This window comes from Equus asinus, chromosome 10 (assembly GCF_041296235.1).
Source record: "Equus asinus isolate D_3611 breed Donkey chromosome 10, EquAss-T2T_v2, whole genome shotgun sequence".
Lineage (NCBI taxonomy): Eukaryota > Metazoa > Chordata > Mammalia > Perissodactyla > Equidae > Equus > Equus asinus.
Window position 1 is genome coordinate 29,847,775 of NC_091799.1, and position 22,056 is coordinate 29,869,830.

At 52.4% G+C, this 22,056-nt stretch overlaps 1 protein-coding gene across 6 annotated transcripts in view; it reads right to left on the reverse strand.

Moving 5' to 3' along the window:
* Window positions 1-5,627: 5,627 nt before the first annotated feature.
* TMEM268 (transmembrane protein 268) overlaps window positions 5,628-22,056 on the reverse strand; it is a 30,297-nt gene continuing 13,868 nt past the window's right edge. For 4 of the 6 annotated variants that reach the window (XM_044778949.2, XM_044778947.2, XM_044778948.2 and 1 more), the window contains exons 5-9: window positions 21,052-21,201; window positions 16,696-16,806; window positions 14,629-14,709; window positions 13,302-13,487; window positions 5,628-9,680 (exon numbers count right to left, since the gene is read on the reverse strand). In XM_044778949.2, coding sequence (XP_044634884.1) covers window positions 9,501-9,680; window positions 13,302-13,487; window positions 14,629-14,709; window positions 16,696-16,806; window positions 21,052-21,201 — 708 coding nt within the window. In that variant the 3' untranslated portion in view covers window positions 5,628-9,500. The remainder of the gene's footprint in view (window positions 9,681-13,301; window positions 13,488-14,628; window positions 14,710-16,695; window positions 16,807-21,051; window positions 21,202-22,056) is intronic. The other 2 variants (XM_044778950.2, XM_070518875.1) reach the window with 1 other exon arrangement.

Consider the following 22,056-nt stretch of genomic DNA (forward strand, 5'->3'; position numbering starts at 1 on the left):
GGACGGAGGGCCGGGGAGGGAGAGGAGGGATGGCCAGGGAGAGGGAGGAGGGAGGGCTGGGGAGAGGGAGGAGGGAGGGCTCGGGAGGGGAAGGAGCGAGGGCTGGGGAGAGGGAGGAGGGAGGGCTCGGGAGAGGGAGGAGGGAGGACTCGGGAGAGGGAGGAGGGAGGGTTCGGGAGGGGAAGGAGGGAGGGCTGGGGAGAGGGAGGAGGGAGGGCTCGGGAGGGGAAGGAGGGAGGGCTGGGGAGAGGGAGGAGGGAGGGCTGGGGAGAGGGCTGAGGGAGGGCTGGGGAGTGGGAGGAGGGAGGACTGGGGAGGAGAAGGAGGGAGGGCTGGGGAGAAGGAGAGGAGGGAAGGTCGGAGAGAGGGAGGAGGGAGGGCTGGGGAGGATAAGGAGGGAGGGCTGGGGAGAGGGAGGAGGGAGGGCTGGGGAGAGGGAGGAGGGAGGGCTGGGGAGAGGGATGAGGGAGGGCTGGGGAGGGGAAGGAGGGAGGGCTGGGGAGAGGGCTGAGGGAGGGCTGGGGAGGGGAAGGAGGGAGGGCTGGGGAGGAGAGGAGGGAAGGTCGGAGAGAGGGAGGAGGGAGGGCTGGAGAGGGGAAGGAGGGAGGGCTGGGGAGAGGGAGGAGGGAGGGCTGGGGAGAGGGATGAGGGAGGGCTGGGGAGGGGAAGGAGGGAGGACTTGGGAGAGGGAGGAGGGAGGGCTGGGGAGAGGGATGAGGGAGGGCTGGGGAGGGGAAGGAGGGAGGGCTGGGGAGGGGAAGGAGGGAGGGCTGGGGAGAGGGAGGAGGGAGGACTGGGGAGGGGAAGGAGGGAGGGCTGGGGAGGGGAAGGAGGGAGGGCTGGGGAGTGGGAGGAGGGAGGGCTGGGGAGGGGAAGGAGGGAGAGCTGGGGAGTGGGAGGAGGGAGGGCTGGGGAGTGGGAGGAGGGAGGGCTGGGGAGGGACGGGTGTTGAAACAGGGTGAATTCAATCCAGTAAATAGTTCAGAAGGCCTCACTGGAGAAGGTGGCCTTTAAGCAAAGGCTGGAAGGAGGGGAGGGAATGGGTCTCGAGGATCCCTGGGGCAGAGCACTCCAGGCCGAGGGAAGGGCACATGCAAAGGCGGTCACGTTCAGTGGGCTCGAATGCAGTGAAGGGGAGCGGGGGAGGGGGAGCAGCAGAGGGGAGCAGGCGAAGGCAGTGGGCAGATTACAAATGTTTTCAGGGGAGGCCCAGCGGAGGACTTCAGCTTTTGTCCTGGGTGACATGGGAAGCCACTGGGGGACTCTGAGCAGAGTGACGTGACCTGACTCATTATAAGAGGCTTCTGCTGCGCTGACACTTCATGAAGATGGGAGTGGAAGAAGCAAGGGGGCCAGTGAGGAGGCCACTGCAATAATCCAGGGAGGAATGGGAAGCCTGCGCCCAAGGGCGAGGCCATGGATGGAACCCAGTGTGCAGTGAGTAAATACAGCCGCCAGGATGGAAACTGCCAGAGTCGGGCTTTGGCCCCAGGGACAGGGGCCCAAGAGCAGGAGATGGCCAGGGGCCTGGAAGGAAGAAAGGAGGTTGGGAATAAGACAAGGACTTACATCCTTGGGTCATCAGAGCTGGAAAGAGCCTTGGAGAAATGGTGCAGCCCAACTGGTACCTGTTACAGATGGGAGCCTAGACTCAGAGACAGGCATGGACTAACCCAAAGCCACACAGCAAGCTAGTGGCAGAGCCAGGACTTGACCTGGCAAAGCTGTGTTGCATTGTCACATTCCCACAGGACCAGGGCCCTGCTGCAAAGACTGGAGCCAGTGACCTACATGAAGGGAAGGGAATGGAAAGAGAAGGAACGCTGAGCCAGCACTTACGTTGCCTGCCATCACAGTGGTCACTTTATGTAAGTTTTTTATTCCTCTAAGGTGGGCACCATTCTTCGCATTTTCCAGGTAGAAAAGTGAGGTTCAGAGGTTACAAAATTGGCCAACAGTACACACTTAGCAGAAGCAGGGCTGGCCGGGTGGCTCAGCGGTTAAGTGCACATGTTCCACTTTGGCGGCCCCGGGTCCACCGGTTCGGATCCCGGGTGCCGACACGGCACCACTTGGCTAAGCCATGCTGTGGTAGGCATCCCACATATAAAGTGGAGGAAGATGGGCATGGATGTTAGCTCAGGGCCAGTCTTCCTCAGCAGCAAAAAAAAAGGAAAGAAAGAAAGAAAGAAAGCAGAAGCAAATCTGCCTCCTGGACACAGGTGTGTCTGTGGGCGCTGCGGTGCGTGCTGGGGTTCTGCTGCCACAGGACCTGGCAGAGGAGGGACTGGCGATTTTCAGCCAGTCTTATTTTCATTGAAGAAACAGCCCTGCCCAAAGAAGCATGCCAGACCCCAAAAGCTGATTCAACAAGGTGCCCCTGCAGGTAAAGACTGGCAGAGTAGAGGCTCCAAGTCCTTTCGTGGGTAAGAGAACTTTGGACGGAAGAGGAAGGACTGGCCAGAGGTAGGCCCAAGAAGCTGGGCCTGGACCAGCCAGCCCTAGGGAGCTACAGGAGGTTTGGGAGAGAGGAGGGCTACCGTGGGAGAGGCTGGCCCAGTATGACCCACTGCTTAAATAACAATGGGCTTCTGGGACTGCGGCTGCAGAGCAGGGGGCCCAGCGCCCTCCTCTCTCCCCACGGCCCACCAAAACATGGCGTCCAAGATCTTCTGTTGTTGCTGCCAGGCCGGTGAGGGGCCTCCGACCACCGTTCGCTCCCCAAGAGCGTCCCACCAGCCTCAGCCTCGGGTCTTTAGTAGGTTCCGGTTGTGCGGGGGCGGGGGTGGGGGGTTGGCAAGGAGGCCTGGGTTATTTCTCTGGACCTCGGTCTTGCTACCTTCCGCTGGGGCAGCCTCATATTTCTTTCAGCCCTTTGGGGCTGCAGAAGGGGACTAATTTCCCAAACCCGCCACAATACAGCCTAAAGATTATATTAGTTATTAGATATTAGTTAAGATGACTAGCTTTAGTCCTGCATCCCAGTTAAATTCTGCCTCAGCCCCTTGCTGAGCTTGAGCACGTCACGGAACCTCTCGGAGTTCGTTTCAGCATCCTCCTCTGCAATCTGGGGACAATGACAACCCACTAGCTACGTTTCAGGTTGTCGGGAGGAGAAATGAGGCAACGTATGTGCCTAGAATTTGGCCCCACGTGAAGAAGTCACTCAACAGACGGTAGCTGTATATGCGTGTTACTCAGGACCAGCTGGGCTGAGGTTAACAAGTAAACTCTAAAATCTCAATTGCTTAATCCAGTTTGGGGTTATTTTTAGCTCAAGCAAGCAGGATTTTTTTTAAAGCCATTAATAAGACGAGCAATCCCCGAGCAGGCTATGAGCAAGATTGTTTACTGATGCGTAAGGCAAAGCCCTTCCCAAGGATAAATATTTTCCTTCACTCTTTCAGATGTGAACAGAGATTCCTGCAAAAACAATTTGCAGAAGAGACACCCGCACCACCCCTCCAACAATCGGGTGGTGAAGGGGTGCATGCTTGGGAGACCCTGAGCTTTCTAGTCGGCAGCCCCACGCAGGTCTCTGAGGCTGCACAGCGGCTGGAGCGTCTCCAGGAGGAAGAGGGCGGCGCACAGAGGTCATGAAGACGGATTCGGAAACTCCCCCAGAGGAGAAGATGTCTGAGCCATCCCCCGTGCCGCGAGCAAGACTCACTTCCGCTCCTGAAAAAGCCACTGCAGGAGGAGCTGCCTCCAATTAAAGCCCTTGGTTGCATCCCAGGACTGGGTCCCTCCTCTTTTTCCTTTCCCACACTTTCGAGATCCCCTTGAATGCAGAGCAATGAGAATCTAGCATCTCACATAAAGAAATGTGGTTTTATCAGTCTAAAATATTTTCAGTCACTCCTAACCAACCTAACAAGGAAATGCTTAGGAGAGGCCAGTTAGTGGCAGAGGCAGCTAGAAACGGACGCCATCCTAAAAGCTAGAGCTGGAGGGCACAATTCTGGTCGCCACTGTGGCCTCTATTAAGGTGCTCAGGGCCAGAGTGACAGGGAGGCAGGTGACACAAAACCCTGCAGCCAGCAGCCCTAGGGTGATGCAGTGAACAGCCAGTGCAGATTTACAGAGCGGTTTGTGCAAAAACACAGAGCATGCGGGCAGGAGCAATACTCAGGGACCCCAAGGGGCTTCCGCTCTAGCCAGGGAGCCGGGCACAGAAGCATCTCACTTTCACATAATAGGATACCACTTTGGGAGCAAAAGAATGAGGAGCATTTTGCCACTGACCTGGGGTTGGGGAAGGCTTCCTGGAAGAGACGGGGCTTGAGTTTTCTGAAGGTGGAAAAGGAATTAGCCCAGCAAAGAGCGGGGGGGTGGGATTCCGGAAGGAGGGAACAAAATAAGCAAAGCAGAAAATAGAGGCACAACCTTGTAGGGGTATGAGGGAAACGAACATCAACGGGTGGAATGACCACCGTGAAAACCTGAGGGTGGCGCGGTGGGAGCGGGGGAACAGAGCATCCTCACGAGCCTCACATCCAGGGATCGGAGCTCGGCTGGCTCCTGAAGGCACTGGGGAGCCATAGAGGAGTTTCAGGCCGCAAAGCGACATCGCCAGACTGCTCACATTTGCAGTAAGAACGCAGTGAGTTGCTAAGAAGCCGGCTTATCATAGGAGCTCTCCCTGTGCCTGCCCCCACCTCAGAAAAGAGGGGAAGAAAGGAAGTCACGGGACTGACGGCCGCCTTCGCAACAGAAGCAGTGAACGCCAAGGACAGCTTCCAAAGCTTCCAAAGGAAAATAACCGTAGCACCCCAAAATTCTCCACTTACCAAAAATCTCTTTCAAAAATAAAAGCAAAATAGAGACTTTCAGCACCCAAAAACTCAATCTGTCACCAGAAGATCTGAACTGGAAGGGAAATGCTAAAGTATTTATTTCTAAGTATACTAAATACTAAAGAAGAACTCCTACAGTAGTTCTAGGAGAATGACCCTAGACAGAGGTGTGCGAACGCGGGAAGGAACACAGAGTAAGAAAGAAGTAACAAATAAAGAATAATACAAAGTAAACATGTGGATAAACCTAAATGAATACCGACTGCATACAGTATTAATAATAATGCCGGCTGCAGTTTGAAACAGAGAGAGAACGGGAATCCGTGATGACAAGAGCACAACAGGCAGGAGGAGGAAGAGCTCTCAGGTCTTTGGATTGTCCAGAAAGTGGAGGAAGGAGTCAAAAGAGATTTGAATAAGTCAAGGATGCACGTTGTAACCTAGGGGACCACTAAAAGAAAAGAAAACACAGTCCTCATAGGCTAGCAGAGGAGAAATTTAAAACAAAACAAAACCCTAATCCAAAAGAAGGCCAAAAAGGACAGAAAAAAGAAGACCAAGAGAGTAAGTAGTAAGATGGTACATCTAAGCCCAAATGTAATATATCAGTAAATATACCAGATACGGTGTAGTAAATACTCCAGTTTAAAAATAGAGACTGATTTTTTTAAATCTGATATGCCCACGAGAGGGCCACCTGAAATATAAGGATGCAGGCGGCTTGAAAGTAAAGGATGAACAGAGATATATCACATAATTAATAACAGATTTTTAAGGCAAAAATCTACTAGAGATAAAGACGGACGTTTCATAAAAGGGTCGACGCATTAGGAAGTTCTAACAGTTCTCTATTGGTATACATGAAATAACAGAGCAAAACTTGTCAGAAGGGAACTTAAATATATTTCACAGAAAAACTTGTGCCGTAACTGTTCACACCAGCATTATTCAGAGGAGCCAGAAAGCGAAAACCACCCACATGGTGAAGGGATAGACAAAATGCGGTCTAGCCACGTCGCGGAATATTATTCAGCCATTAAAAAGCGACAAAGTACTGGGGCTGGCCCCGTGGCCGAGTGGTTAAGTTCACACGCTCCGCTGCAGGCGGCCCGGTGTTTCGTTGGTTCGAATCCTGGGTGCGGACATGGCACTGCTCATCAAACCACGCTGAGGCAGCGTCCCACATGCCACAACTAGAAGAACCCACAACGAAGAGTATACAACTATGTACTGGGGGGCTTTGGGGAGAAAAAGGAAAAGAATAAAATCTTTAAAAAAAAAAAAAAGCGACAAAGTACTGATACATGGATGAATCCTGAAAACTTTATGTTCTGTGAAAAAAGCCAGACACAAAAGGCCACATGCTGTATGAGTCCATTTCCAGAATGGGGAAATCCATAGACATAGAAAGTAGATTAGTGGGTGCTGCAGACTGGGGAGGGGGAAGGGGGCGTGACTGTTAACGAGTAGGGGGTTTTTTGGGGGGGTTGGGGGTGACGGAATTCTTCTAGAATTATATAGTGGTCATTATTGTGCAATCTTGTGAATATACGAAAAACCACTGAATTATAGCCTTTAAAATGGTGAATTTTATCGTACGTTAATTATATCTCAATTTTTTTAAAAACTTGGCAGAAGTAAAAGGATAAACCGAAAGTCTATACTCATAGTTCGAGGTTTTCTTTCCTTGGTCACTGATAAGATAAACCAACACAGTCAATGAGGACATGAATTTGAACAAGTAAGGAAACGCTTAGAGCAAGCTTTTAACAGACGCAGCAGCGGCAAAGCCGTCATGAGGGAGCCCGTCCTGTGGACCAGTTTTGTAGCTCACAGGCATCGCCTCAGTTATCCCCCCTATTGTCACACACTCCCTTAATAGATGAGGAAATGGAAGCAGAAGAGGAACAGAGAAGGGAAGCATCTGGCCCCAAATCACCAGCTTGCTCTTAACCTCCCCGTTGACTGTCTCCTGGTACTGAATTTCAGAGAGATGGGGCTAGAATCTTTATTCACAGAAATACGCCCCCGGTGCTGGAGTCACTGAGGTCTCGCACAGAATGAATAGACAGTAACTGCTAATGACCCACACATCAACAAAAATACACATCAGGCACCTACAGTATACAAGACACAGTGAGAGTTTAAAAAAAAAATAGCCACAATTTATTCAGCTCTTACAAAAGCTTGCAACTCAAAGTGGCAAGCCTTTTACAATTTTGGTGCCACTTAATCTTCACAATGACGTATGAGGTAGGTATTCTTACCCCATTCCACACAGGAGGAGTGAGACCCAAGGACGGGCAGGACGCTGCTCCTAAAGTGGCGGAACTTGGATCTGAGTGAATGTGACTCTAGAATGCAAGCCCCCTCGCCACGCGCCCGTGTCACTAACGCAGAGCATTCAATCTTACAGCGCCTCCTCCTTTGTGGACTCTGATCTTCACAGCGACTCTGAGATGCAGGCAAGACAGAGGTCACAGAGTCTTCTCAACGAGGAAACTGAGGCACAAGTGCAAAAAAAAATGTGTGTCGTGGGCACCCCTGAATGCCCAGCCACCAGGTGAGACCATCGGAAACTCTAAAGAGAGGGAAAGGCAGCAAAGAACACACCAAGGGCTCTTTAAGGAAGCCTTAAAATGGAAAAATGGCTGTTTTGCCATTTAACGCACACATTTTTATTCTGGTATTACACTTACCGGGGTTTCACGGTTTAGAGAATAAATATGGGCCTTTACTGATTGCATTCACAGCTCCTATTTCCTCTGAGGCGGGTGAGAGAGACAGCGATCGCCTTCATGAATAATTCTCATTCAGCAAAGCTGCCCTCAGAGAAATGCCTAGAACAGCCACTTGCAAAGGGCTGGTCTACACACTTGATTTCTCTTCTCCAGCCCAGAGAAAGCAAACAGATTCATCTCTTAACAGGGCAAGTCACCGGCATGAGTACATTTCATGTTCACTAGATCCACTTATAAAGGAGTGAATTGACACTCAGAGAGGTTAAGTGACCTAGCCAAGGTCACACAGCTAGGAAGCAGCAGATCTGGGATGAGAATCCAGGTCTCCTGCTAGCTAGGCCAGTGTTCCGTCCAAAGGAGCAGGAGGTCTGGAACACCTTGGCCGTGTGGGGCTGCAGGACCTTTCTACACGTAGATAAAGGCAGAAGAGAACAGATAAACAGGCCAAGGGCTAGATGGAGCAGAAAAAGCTGGAAATTCCCAGAACTTTGGCTTGGAAGAGCCATTAAGAATCTTCCAATCTACCCATTATACAGATGGGTGAACTGAGGACCAGCCGAAAGTCACACAGTTAGAAGGGGTGGCTAAGGACCAGAAGCCAGGTCTGTGCCAACCTCATCATTCAACTGAATAGAGACAGCAATTGGCAAAAGCTACTACGGAGATGACAAAGCACTCAATCCACAGGATTTTTTTTCCTGTAGCAGGTCCAGATCATGCATAAAGAGGACAAGGAGCAATCTTTGTCTTTGAGGAGTTTATAGTCTAGCTAGAAAAACAGGCATGTGCACAGGAAAATAGAATCAATAACTTAAAACGTCAGTAAAGGCAGCAGCTACATCAAGAATTTACAGGAGGCAGAGAGGAGCAGGGCTGGCTGTATTGAAGGCTTCCTGAAAGAGGGGTAAGTAACACTGGGCTTTGAAGCATGCATAGGAGTTCAACAGATGGAAAAGAATAGACACGTCAGTCCAGGAAGAAGTTTGACCTCATGAGGGAGTTTTGTGGGAGATGCAGTCAAAATTGCAGAGGAAGGCTGGGTCTTAGGGGCTAGGGAACCCTTACATGCCAGGCCAGGGCTGTGAAATTGGGGCCTATGGAATGAGGGGTCTTCGAACTTGTTCCGAAACAGAGAACCTGGAAGCCTGAGCTCCCCATGGAGCTCGGCGAGTGACAGATTATGCTTCCTTCCAGGAGCGTGTTAGTGTCAGAACACGGGGCCGTTGCTCTCCACCTGCAGTGTAAAACCACAACCACCAGCAGCCTGCCTTTGAACCAAATACGTCCTCCAGTCAGCCAGCCTCGCTCCTGTTCAAATGTTCCCATTGACAGCTGTGTGCTATTGGTTTCTTTCCTCCGTCCCTGGAAGACTGTGTGCCCGCAGACAGTAAACACAGGTGCCACTGTTTTTCACAGAATATAGAAGAAGAAAAACTTAAAAATGGAGAACATTCTGCCACTTGACTTCTTTGCATCCGATTGGGAAGAGGCAGTCTTATCATGTTAGGGACCCGAGGCAATGCCACCAGGAGCAGTGTCCTCCCGAAGCCTCCGTTCCCCATCTGACACGAAGGGGCTGGAGATGGGAGCGTCTCTGAGGCCGAGCCTCGGACACCTGTGTGGCCCCGTCGGGTCATCTTCACATTTCCTGGGTGTCCAGACAATGGAAGGGATGGGGGAGAAAGCTTCCATTCACGCCCGTGGTTCCCAGCAGCATAGAGTGACTTGGCGCGGGACCAGCCCGGCAGCCCTCAGCTTCCGGAAAGGCCAGGGCTCCACGTGGGATGTCAACAAGCCACTTCTGTCAAGAGTCGTGGAGTGACGAGACACCCCCATTGCTGACGTTACTGACAGCCTTCGGAGGGCCCCCAGACGCTTCTCTCCTCCCCAAGGATCAGCTCCCGAGGCCTCGCTGACGTCCCCCCTTCAGTCTCAGAGGAAGATGAGTCCCTTTGTCCTCAGGTCACCTGGCCAGGAACGGGCAGCACCCTGTGCCCAGGATGTGGGCCTCTATGAACTGGCAGGGGCACGGAACCCTCGGGGAGTCCATGTGCCGTATGCCCCCTGCCTCGGGGAGCTGGGAGGTCACCAGGAGCCGGATGTAGTAGCCGCCGAACACCGCCAGCAGCTGCTGGGCCATCTCCTGCAAGAGGCAGGGAGGAGAGTGAGGACCACAGAGCAGCATCTAAGGCACGAGGGCAGAGCCGAGCAGTCCTCACGCCCCCCTGGACCAGCCGCGATGCTCACTGGGAAGAACCCAGCCAGAACTTCGCCTGGGGCCGTTGGAAGATGCCTGGCCTGGTCTGGAAGCCCCACTCCCCAGCTCCCTCTGTGGGGCTCCTGCTGCCTCAGTTTCCTCATCTCCGAGGCGGGTAACCTAACTGCTGATAGGCAATAATATAGTCACAAAAAAGCTATGGAGCCTCAGAGCACTCGAGAAATTACTACTGATTTTTCCCAGCCAATCACACACAGACACAGACTTCTTCACATTTCAAATGTCTGAGTCTATAATGCGTCAGCTCAAGGTAACAATGCACCTGAAGATGATCCTTAACAAACGGGCTGGGGGAAGCACCCCACGACGGCAGGATTCTTCAGTTCAGACACAGTGCCTGCTGGGTTTCCCTAGACAAATACTCCCACTGTATTAAGAGTTTGCTTATAAAAACTGGATTTGTCACAAAACGACAAATCCTGCGTGAGTCCACTTATACGAGGCGCCTAGAGCAGTGAATTCATACTGACTGAAAGCAGAAGGGAGGTCGCCAGGGGCTGGGGAAGGGGGAACGGGGAGCTCGTGTTTAATGGGTATGGAGGTTCAGCTTGGGAAGATGGAAACTTCTGGAAATGGATGGCCGTGATGGGTATACAACAATGTGAAAGTACTTAATGCCACTGAATTGGACACTTAAAAATGGTTGAGGTGGTAAATTTTATATTTGCATGTTTTACTGCAACGAAAAAAAGTAAAAAACAGAATTTAAAAATTGGATCTCATGCATGCTCTTAGTAACCCAGGCCAGGCCTGGTGGTCTAGTGGTTAAGATCCGGCACTCCCGTCGCTGTGGCCCAGGGTCGTTTCCCCATCAGGAAACCACACCCTCCATCTGGTTGTCATACCGTGGAGGCTGCGTGTAGCTGTGATGCTGAAAGCTATGCCACTGGGATTTCAAATACCAGCAGGGTCACCATGGTGGACAGGTTTCAGTGGAGCTTCCAGACTAAGACAGTCTAGGAAGAAGGACCTGGCCACTCACTTCCAAAAAAATTTGGCCACGCAAATCCTGTGAACAGCAGAGGAGCATGGTCTGACACAGTGCCGGAAGGCGAGAGGATGGCGCCAAAAGACCGCGCCGGGCTCCGCTCTGCTGTCCACAGGGTCGCTAGGAGTTGGAATCAACTCAATGGCATTAAGAGCAAAAACTTATTAACACATTTGGTCTCGAAAGGTCTGTTCCCTGGTCTGGCAGTCGGAATTTCAGGGAAAACGTTTCAATTCCTCATGCGTGGCACTGAAGGTCTTCCATAAGACTTGTGTCCAGTCGGAAGGGACTAAAGTAAGGGGGCTACATCAAGGATGTGTATGTCAGTAGAGTTAGTGACAAAGAACAGGCTTTCAAATCAAAAAGGCCGAGGGATGGGGCCGGCCAGCGGCCAAGTGGTTAAGATCGCGCGCTCCGCTTCGGCGGCCCAGGATTTCACTGGTTTGAATCCTGGGCGCGGACATGGCCCCGCTCATCAGGCCATGCTGAGGCGGCATCCCACATGCCACAACTATAAAGACTCACAACTAGAGTATACAACGATAGACTGGGGCGCTTTGGGGAGAAAGAAAAAAAAAAAAAGAAGATTGGCAACAGATGTTAGCTCAGGTGCCAATCTAAAAAAAAAAAAACAAGCCAACGGGGAATTTCAGCTCAGCCACCCTGTGACAGAATCTGAGCAAGTCTCTTCCCCTTGCTGAGCCCATTTCTTCATCAGTAAAAGAGTGGAAATCATAGCATCGATCTGCATGAGCTGGAGTGAGGATTAAAGGAACTCATGGATGGAAAGCCCAGGCAGAACCTAGCGCTCGATAATGTCAATATCGTTACTACTATCATTATTCAAAAAAGCAGAAATGCCACCTAGTTCTGCAGGATCAGTGTTTCCCGTGAGCCAGCCTTTGTCCTAGAAAATACTGAAAACTTCAAAGAGCCTACCGCTCACAAGCTCAGATTGGTCTTCTCACCCATCTAAGCCAAAATCAATAACATAAGAAGAAAGAACGGTGGCTGACAGCCTGGCCTATTGAGAAGCCGCAGAGCTGGCCGCTGCCCTTGGCTTTGTCACGTTCTCCGCTGCTCTGGGACCTTGAGCAAGTCAGCTGACCTCTCAGAAGCTTATTTCACCCATCAAGGAAGAAGGGGAAATACTCCATACCTCAGAGGGTCTGCTAAAGGATTTTATGCGTAATAAAAATCTGTAAAAACATAAGAGATCATTACAACCATTTCTGCACCTTTCACGGACACCAGGTTCCCACTGAAATATGACGGTCCAGCCCACACTGAGACCTGGGCTCTGATTATATCTTCCCTATAAGTTATGAGGGCAGCTACTTTAAAAACCTGTGCACACGTACTAAGACTTGATATTCATGACGGGAAATTGTATTACCATTGATGTGAATGAATTTGAAAAAATAATTTAAAAGACCCATCGTATTTAATAGGCTATTTCACACAAACCCACACACGCGTGCTGCAATAAGGTACGTGACCTTATCAATCTTTTCTGTTCTTTAAAAAAAAAAAGTCAATGGGATTCAAGTGAAGAGATTAAGACATTTATCATTTTCTCTTGAAATAGTCCTATTATATGCAGGCCCCCTTTGGACCTTTAATCTTCAAATTTGTTGACTGAAAAGAAAATGCCAGTGCTCTCTGGCATCACCCCATGCCTGAGGCCACCCCTGGGGGCCTGTGTGCCAGACACCAGGTCTGCCGCCCCCACGGGGAGCAGAGGGTAGCACAGCTGTGAATTGCATTAGCAGATTCCTGGTCTACCAGCACGCGGTCATCCTGGACAGCTTGGGTGGCAGGACCCAACAGAACCCTGAGGCTGGAGGAACTGGACTTCAACAGAGATGCATATAAGATTCAAATATCCCACTGCAATTTAAGTAGATGGATGGAGAGACGACTGACTGATGAACGGATTAAAAAATGGCCCAAATACTCATCAACGTGTTCACAGTTCGGCAGCCTATGACCCACAGACATGTAACTAACATCCAACAAAATAACCAAAAAGACTATCCAAGATATTTTTTAAATGGGTGAAAAAACTGATTCCTATAAGCTATTTTGTGCATGTGTGTGTGAGGAAGTCTGGCCCCAAGCTGACACCTGTTGCCAATCTTCCCTTTTTTTGCTGAGGAAGACTGGCCCTAAGCGATCTTCCTCTATTTTGTATGTGGGACGTCGCCCCAGCATGGCTTGATGAGCAAGATGTAGGTCCGTGTCCAGGATCCAAACCCGTGAGCCCTGGGCCACTGAAGCGGAGCTGGTGAACTTAACCGCTATGCCAGCGGGCTGGCCCCTCCTATAAGCTATTTTTTAAAGTGTTGGGGTGAGGGGAAAAAATATAGAAAACTAGTCAGCTAAAAGATGTGCGTGGTCCCAACCAACTCAGGAAAGCCATGTCCCCCGGCATCCAGAACCTGAGACCTGCACACACACTGCCAGCACCCCATGGGGGAGGGGCTGGCACCCGTTACCTCCGGCTCAGCCTCGGGAACAAGCTGGTGGAGCTCGGTCTGCATGAGCGGCCTCTCCTGGGGCTCAGGCCTGCTGGGCAGGAGAGGAGCTTCCTCCATCGGGTCCTCCGGCTCCTCAGCCGCGGTGGGGCTCACCCCAGTCTCCATGACAACGCACAGCTGGCTCAGTCTGCGTCTCAGCAAGGACTGCAAAGGAAAGAGGGGGGCTCGGGCGGTGACCCAAGTTGGGTGGGAGGTGGGAGGCAAGTCGCTCCCCGAGCTGCAGACCCACAGAGCACAGATGGCTCCACCTACAGACCCAGATGCTGACCTCACGCGGATCTGGACCCAAGCCACGCTGGAGCCATCAGGTCACTCCCTACACAGGGACGCTCTTTATTGCCTCTAGGGCACTCTTCCCTCCTGGCTCTCATTTGCTCTTCAAAGCACCCTGGGATGTGGTCTCTTTCTCCACATCTTGCAGGTGAGAAACTGAAGCCCAGAGGCCTTGCCCAAAGCCACATGGGAACAACCGGGCCGGGCCGGGGTCAGGGCAAAACCAGGCCCCTGACTTCAAGACCGACTCCAGCTCTTGTGGGGCCCAGGAAAAGGCTGACCCCCGGGAAGGAGGCCCAGGCTCAGGGACAGGCGGGCTGGGCTCCAAACCGGCATCACCCATTGGCTGTGTGACCGCGGGCAGCTGGTGACTGGAGTTCCAGAGCCTCGGTTTTCTCATCTGCAGAATGAGAGCAAAAGCTCCCTGTTCTTCTTTATAAATGGTAGGAAGGCATTTTGAACAAGTGAAACTACATGGTACTTTCCTCCACAGGATCTTTATTATCATCATATTATTATATTATAAATACATACTCACTGTAGGAAATGTGGAAAATGTGATTAGCTAAAAAGGAGGAGATTTGGGCCAGCCCTGTGGCCTAGTGGTTAAGTTAGGCACGCTCCGCTTTAGCAGCCTGGGTTCAGATCCCAGGCACAGACCTACACCACTCATCATCGGCCACACTGTGGTGGACCCACATACAAAATAGAGGAAGACTGGCACAGATGTTAGCTCAGGGCAAATCTTCCTCAAGCAAAAATAGGAAGATTGGCAACAGATATTAGCTCAATCTTCCTCAGCAAAAAAAAAAAAAAAAAGGAGAGGATTTGTTAAAATGAGATTAAAAAGTCAAAATTCCCTAGGCAAAAACAAGTGCTGACTCCACATAGGTAATTCTTCCTTTCAAGGAACTTTCCCTTAGACATTTCTCCAACACTGAGGTAATGCAATCTATATACTGTGGCCTCCTGGTTTATTTTCTTGTCTGCTGTTTCACGTAAGGTGACTTACCTCTTGGTTAGTCTTCATTTCTTGAACATGGTCAGCCAAGAACTGCACACAGTTCTCCAGGTCGAAGTAGACAAACCAGAGCTGGGGAGAGAGGACCCCACGATCGCTGAGGCTCAAAGCCAGCCCGACCTCGAACCTCCAGCTCCTGCCTCCGCTTGGAGGCCAGCCCTGCTCAGGCCGACTGGGCTTAGCCTGGTCTCTGGTGGGGACGTACCATTCTGCTCTCTCTCAAAGTCCCCATCCGTGAAGCTTCCTTTGTATGCTGGTAGAAAAATGGCTTTGTGTGCAAATTCAGAAGATGTCAAACTCTATTCAAAATGGCTGCGGCCCCATCTCCCATGGGTCACGGAGCCTCCCAGACAGACCCCAATCGTCCCGGATGGCTCGCAGCCACCTGGAGCCACCACCTCCATTCTCAGGGGCGGAGGTGCCCTTCTGCCCAGAGCCCAACATGCAAACGAGTGAAACCCTTCAGAGCCGTCCCCCCACTGCTCAGGTCAGAGGGAATCCACGTGGGCGCCATGGGGGGAAGGGAGCGGGGTGAGAAACCATCACCTCACCCTTACCTCCCCTTCCTCCTCAACCTCACAGTCCCCAGAAAGCCAGGTCACACTCAGCCAGGCCGACATCTCCACGTTCACGCATTACAACATCTTGTGGGGTCCACACTGCCGCACATCACAACCCGAGCTCTGTAAGAATCTGCGGGCCCATCTCCCACCTCCACCCACCAGCCCCTTCCTCTGGATCCCAGAGCTCCCTCCTCCCAGGGACGGACCCCCGAGACCCAGGCGCACATCTTTCTGCCAACTAGTCTCTCCCGCTGTCTCATCCCCAAGGAAATATTTTTTAGATGAATTTTTTTTTACTTTTTATTATGAAATTTGCCAAACATACACAAAAGGAGAGCAAATGACGTCATCAACCTCCCCCTCCCCACCATCTTGGTTCAATGGTTATCACTCCACGGCTACTCTTGTTTCATCTCTACCCCCGACCACCACTCACCCTTGACACCGCCACCCCCACCCCATTGCTGGTGATTTTAAAGAAAATCCAAGATATTGTATCACTTCATCCCAAGAGACTACTTTGAAACTGAAAGAACCTAATTATTTTAAAAGATGTGGCCATTCATTTGTCATCCATCCATTGACGCCTTCAACTAATACTTGCCAAGTCAGCCCTCTGTGCCAAATGATAAAGAGGATTTAGAGACACACGAGGCTGAAAGGACCCCCAGATTCAAGGGGCTTCCAGTCTAAGATGTCACACCTGAACTGCCAGAAATCTTGTGATGCCATCGAGCTCACCCCCAGGGCTGGGTAGGATTCCCTGACACCCTAGACCATCTCAGGTGTGCTGGGCTCCATACACACAGGGATCCGTGCAGCTCTGCGCTCTGCTGCAGCCTCAGCGCCTACAACAGCGCCTGGCACACATCTGAGGATGAACAGGTCATGCGCACAAGGAGCTTCTTCCAGGGCCCGCCCGCACGCCCACCCCGGGCTCCCACAGGGCGAGGGGCAGCAATAGGCGGAGGTGAGAAAGCAGATGTGATGCTGAGATTTAGCTATCCCGCCTGGCAGAGCTCAGCCAGATCAGCAGCCCCGGGCCTCACTCACCCCGCCCATGTCCCAGACCCCCTGTGTGACCTTGTCCTAGTCACTTAAGGTCTACCCACTGCCCTTGGGGCAAAGCAAACATCTGAGCCAGGAGGACAAGGCCTTCGAGTGCGACCTGCCTCTCCAGGGACCTGGCCTGAGCCCTGGGGCCACTGGGGGCTCCGCACAGAGGAGGCCCCATCTGTCTGCTGAATAAACGCGGAATGAGGAGTGTGGCGAGGACGGTCTCTGAGCTTCCCTTCCAGCCCCGGCCTGTGGAGGTTCCAGGCAGCTGGTTAAGGCCCAGAGCCAAGTCTCCAGGAAGAAACGCTGGGGCTGGGAGGGAGGGAAGGGCTGCCGAGGCCATCCCAGAAGACCCTGTGCAGACAGGAGGACACGGGCCACCTCTCGCCACCAGCCCAGCCCAGCGGGCCCTCGAGGAGAAGTCACCAGAGACAAGTACCTGGATCACGCTCTGGCAGCCTTCCACCGTGTCCGTCACCCCCAGCAGCAGCCGGTGCCTCAGGAGTGCTCCGTTGGCGGCCGCCAGCCTCAGGTCCGTGTTGGTGTTGGCCTGTAAGACAGACGCCCGCCCATGGCCAGACCTCCATGCCACCATGGAGCTCTGGGCCCCAGTAATTACCATGCACTGTCCCATCCCTGGACGCCATGGGACACCCCTCATCTTCTAGACACACCCAATGCCTCCCCGATAAAACGAGATCATGGGGTTGTTGGGACAATAAATTCAGCTGGAGCCCGGCTCTGCTACTTCCTGGCTGTGTGGCCCTGGACAGATTACATGCCTTCTCTGAGCCTCGCTTTCTTCAGCTGTAGAATAAGGACAGAGAGTGTCCCTGCCTCTTAGGATGTGGTGAGATTTCGCTGAGACTGTGTGTAGGAACCCAGAGCCTGGGACACAGTCGGGGGCAACAGACGTGTGTGGGGGGAGGAGGGTTGGGAGGGGGTTAGACGGTCTGAACGTTGGTCATGTAAGTAAACACCCACTCTGTCTACAGGGCACCTGCTCTCGGAAGTACCTAGGACAGCGCTGGTCCTCAGAGGAGGCTCTGGGAATCCATCTCCTTCTTTCCCCACCCAAAACAACGACGTCAAGTATTTAGTTGACAAAGCAGAAGCGAAGCAGGCTGGGAAGGAGAAGGGTATGAAGACCCTTGGTTTGGGAGAAGGCCTCTCTGAGATGCAATTAGAAGGCAGCCCAGTCAAAGACCATGGTCCCCAAAAGGGGCAGGACCCCAGGAGGGAAATTCTGGAAATGTGAGGTCCTTTTGTTCATCACAGGGATGGGATGGGCAAGGCCGGCACTTAGGGACGAGGACTAGGGATGCTAAATGCGTGCCTTCCACTGAAGGTCGTGCCCCACGGGAGAGAATCCCGCAAGCGGAAGACCTGCCTCGTGGCCTTCCCGCACCCCAAAGGCCCCACCGGGCATGAATGCAGCGAAAATCTGCTGATAATTCTCCGACCGGCCAACTAACTCCATTTTACATAGAAACCTAAAGTGAGGTTTTTTTAAAGAGATTTAAATATACTGAATTTTCAAGGAATGCCACTACTGTGCGAATCGAGGCGAGATTCTGTTTTGTTTTTCCTAGAACATTAGTAGGGGCCGTTCACCCTTTCAGAAACCTGTGTCACCAAGGCCCCAACCCTGACTCCGGCTCTCACCACCTGCGTGACCTCGGGCAAATTACTCACCACCTCTGGCTCCGTCTCGTCTCCACCCTGGAGATAATATCACCCCCTTATATTCAGGGTTAGAATAAGGATGAAATGAGTTAACCCACGGAGAACACGTGGCAGAATGAACACTCAATGCATGTCAGCTAACGGTATCATGATGACGACGATATTGAACTGAAATCATCATGCCTTCCACTGCACCATGTTGGCCGCAACTATCTTTAGGAACTTCCCACGTGCTGCAGCAATGTGCTCCACTCTGCAGGGGACACAAGGCAGGGTCTCGCCTGCCTTCACAAGCCTTCCAAACCTGAGAAAGGCTAATAAGGCCCCAAACAAGGGGAAACCAAGGCAGTGTGTGCAAAATGCTGAGGCTCTCAAAGATGTCACGTGATGCAGGTAGGACACTAACAGTAAGAGTGACAACGGTTGGGGGGGATCTGTGTGGTCCTGAGTGACAAGGGATCCAAGAAGGAACAAGAGCTAAGGCCCAAAGGAAGACCTGAGGGGGGCTGTGTGACCACAGACTAGAGTTAACTTCTCTGAGCTTCGGTTTCCCCCACTGGAAAAGAAAGTGAATAATCCTAACAGTTAATACTTAGTGAGCATTTACTTTATACCAAGTAGTATCATATTGCGTGCAATAAGTCATTTAATTCTCCCAATGACCCTATGAGAGAGCTACAATTACGATCCCAACTGACAGATGAGCAAACTAAGGCCCTGAGAGGTTAAGTGAGAAATTACCCAGCTTGCAGAGCTGGCCAATGGCAGAGGTATCCTGCCTCCTTGTCAGGTTGTTGTTGGGCATAGGATTCAGGCCCCAAACAGAGAGCACAGAATAGGTGCTCATTAAATGATGGTCATTACTAGGAAGGAAAGGACCCTGGAGGGGCTCCCAGAACGAGCAAACAGCGATGACAGGAGCGCCTCTCTGTACCTGGGGCCTCCGTGCTGTACCTGGAAAGACACGGGGTCTTGTTCCTCTCTGTGTCCTTCTCTAGGACACTGCCTGGCACTTGCTGGGCTTCATAAATACCAGGTGAAAGGTAAACAAAGACAGGAGGGAGAGAAGGAAGCAGAGCCCAGGAGGCACCCTCAACGGCATCGTTGAAGCACCTGCCAGGAGCCAGACAGCTGCCTGCTCCTGCTAACACACAACACTTTGCTCTTTCCCCTCCCCAAGAGAAGTTTCTGGCTGCAGGAGCGGCCAGATCAATTTATTTTTTATAGGCCAAGCATAAGGGCCGTGAAAGCTCCAACAGAGCCCAAGGGCAGCGTTATTTTGGCAGCCTCGTTGCAAAGCCCAACAAAGATCTTTTCAGAACGATTAAGCCATAAGGTTCCCGTTTGTCTCCGTGAGCACAGACACCAAATGGAATTCACACCCCAAACCCGGACCACACGGCCCGACATGCCACCCTCTCCCCCAGAGTCAGGCAAGGGCGGAGTGTTTGCAGATCTCAGGGTCCAGCTCTGTGCCAGCTGCTGGCGGAGCTTCCTAAGCAGCTGGAAAGACAGCGGAGGTGCCGTAGGCAGAATAGCGACCCCCTAAAGATGCTGAGTCCTACTCCCCAGAACCTGCAAGTATGTTACGTTACATGGCAAAGGGGAATCCAGGATGTAGATGGAGTTAAGGTTGCTAATTAGCTGATCTTAAAATAGGGAGATGGCCCCAGATTACCCAGGCAGCCCCATGGAAGCACAAGAGGCCTTAAAAGTGGAAGAGGGGGGCCAGCCCAGTGGCGTAGTGGTTAAGTTCACATGCTCCACTTTGGTGGCTCAGGGTTCGGAGGTTCAGATCTCAGGTGTGGCCCTACACACCACTCATCAAGCTATGCTGTGGCCAACATACACATACAAAATAGAGGAAGATTGGCACAGATGTTAACGCAGCGACAACCTTCCTCAAGCACAAAGAGGAAGATTGGCAACAGACGTTAGCTCAGGGCCAATCTTCCTTACCAAAAAAAAAGTGGAAGAGGGAGGCAAAAGGTTCACAGTCAAAGATGTGAGAAGGACTTGACCCTCCATTGCTGGCTTTGAAGATGGAGGAAGGAGCCACGAGCCAAGGAATGCAGGTGGCCTCCAAGAGCTGGAAAAGGCAAGAAAACAGATTCTGCCCTAGAAGCTGCAGAGAGGATGCAGCCCCTCCACGTCAAACTTCTAAACTACAGAACACTGCGATGATAAACTGGTGGTGTTTTAAGCCACTCCATTTACAGGAAGCCGTTCCAGCAGCCATAGAAGGCCAACACAGTAGGGTCCAGACTGAGAACACGGCTTGGAATCAGAGCATCCCAGCCTTGAATTCCAGCTCCGCCATTTACTGGGAGCATGACCTTGGCCCACTCCTCCAGCCTCCTTGGAGCCTCAGTTCCCCATCTGTAAAATGAGTGGCAAAGACTCCACCCAGAGACCTCCTGGGGGGTTTCGGGAGTTAACCTGTGCGAAGCCCTTAACAGCCGAACCAGCACATGCGAAGTGCTCAGTAAGTAACAAAAGACGCTGAAGAAGCAGAACACGACTGTGAACCACACATTAAGCCAGAGGGACCAATCTCCTTGGTGATGAGATTGGGAGGCAGAGGGCTCGGGCTTGGAAACCCCGCTCTGCCACTCACAGGGGGATCTAAACTTGGACCAGCCCCGCTCTGCCTCAAAGGTCACTGCTGGGGTTAAACAAGGCACAAGCATCAGCAGAGCGCCAGGTGAGCATCCGCCTGCCTCTGCCTCTGCCGGGGGCTCAACCTCAGGCACCTCGGGCTGCGAGGTGGGCTCCGGACCCCCCGCCTCACTCACAGGGCGTCGCGAGCATCTGGGGAGACAGGAGGTGCGTGAAAGGGCTCCGTGAACTCAAAGCGCCCTCCTGCACCTCCCAGACGCCCTTGCAACACAGCTTGCTTCTAGAAACACAACCCACAGGGATGAGACAGGAAAAGCAGAGGATTTAATCCCACATGTGATTTGATTTCTTGCAGTCCCTGAGCACCTGGGCAGTGAATTTTCACAGTGGGAGAAATTCTTCGACGCAGGGAAAAGAGAACGCCCTGCCGTGGATCCACCTCCCACCCCGATTCCAGAGGGAGCGTGGCCGGGGTCCCGCGACCTCTCACCTTCCTCTGGTGTCTCTCGAAGATGAGCACGAGAGCCAGGGTCAGGCTGACCGCGGCCAGGGTCACGAGCAGCACGGCCACCCAGTGGTTCCCCAGGGCGAAGAGCTGGCTGGTGGAGTAGATGTTTGCCCACACCACCACATAGAACACCTGCAGGGGCCAGAGACGGAGCGCACTCAGAACACCTGTCCTGACGAGGCAGCTGCATTCAAAGGGCCAAAAGGGATGGATGTGGGTCTGCACGCGGAGCCCTTGGTCCTCATGCACAGGACAGGCCTGAGAATAGCTGCCCCGGATCCTTGCTCGCCTGGATTTTAAATAAAACAGAAAAGGGCAGGGGGCTTGGGAGTAAGATAAAGCAGAGTCAGAAGCCCACGCTGGTCCTTCAGCTGCTGTGTGGGCTTGGACGAGGTGTCACAGCTCTCTGAGCCTTAATGTCCTCATCTATAAAATGGGGTAATACCTAGTCTGCAGGGTTGCATCAGGGTTAGGAAGATAACATACGTGACAGCGCAGCACTTATCAGGGAATTAATAAATGTCGATGGCCATCCCTTTTCCTTCCCTAGGAGCGGGAGGTGGGAGTCTGAGTGCTATTGGCCCATTTATGCACAGGGAGGAAGCAAGTCAACACGGTGAAGACAGATGCTGAATCCAGTCTGCCCGGGTTCCCGTTCTGGCTCCGCCATAGGTGTGTGTGCGCGCAGGTGTATATGTTTATAGGTATGTGCGTGTGTCTACACAGGTATATAGGATTAGAGCTGAAACGGACCTATCTAGTGAACAGGAGAGGAAACCAAGTCCCAGAGGGGAGGAAAGTCTTGACCCAGCCAGACACGGAGTCCAGAGCCTCAGAGGTGGGTCAGCGGATCCCCAGCCCCCAGCTCCGCCCTTGGGAAACCCTGCCTCCCCTCCGTTCCCCGGGGGCCTGGTGACAACTCTCTCCTGTAAGTTTCCCCTCCCCACAAATCCGGGCCCCTGTGGACTGCTCTCTCCCAGGCAGCTG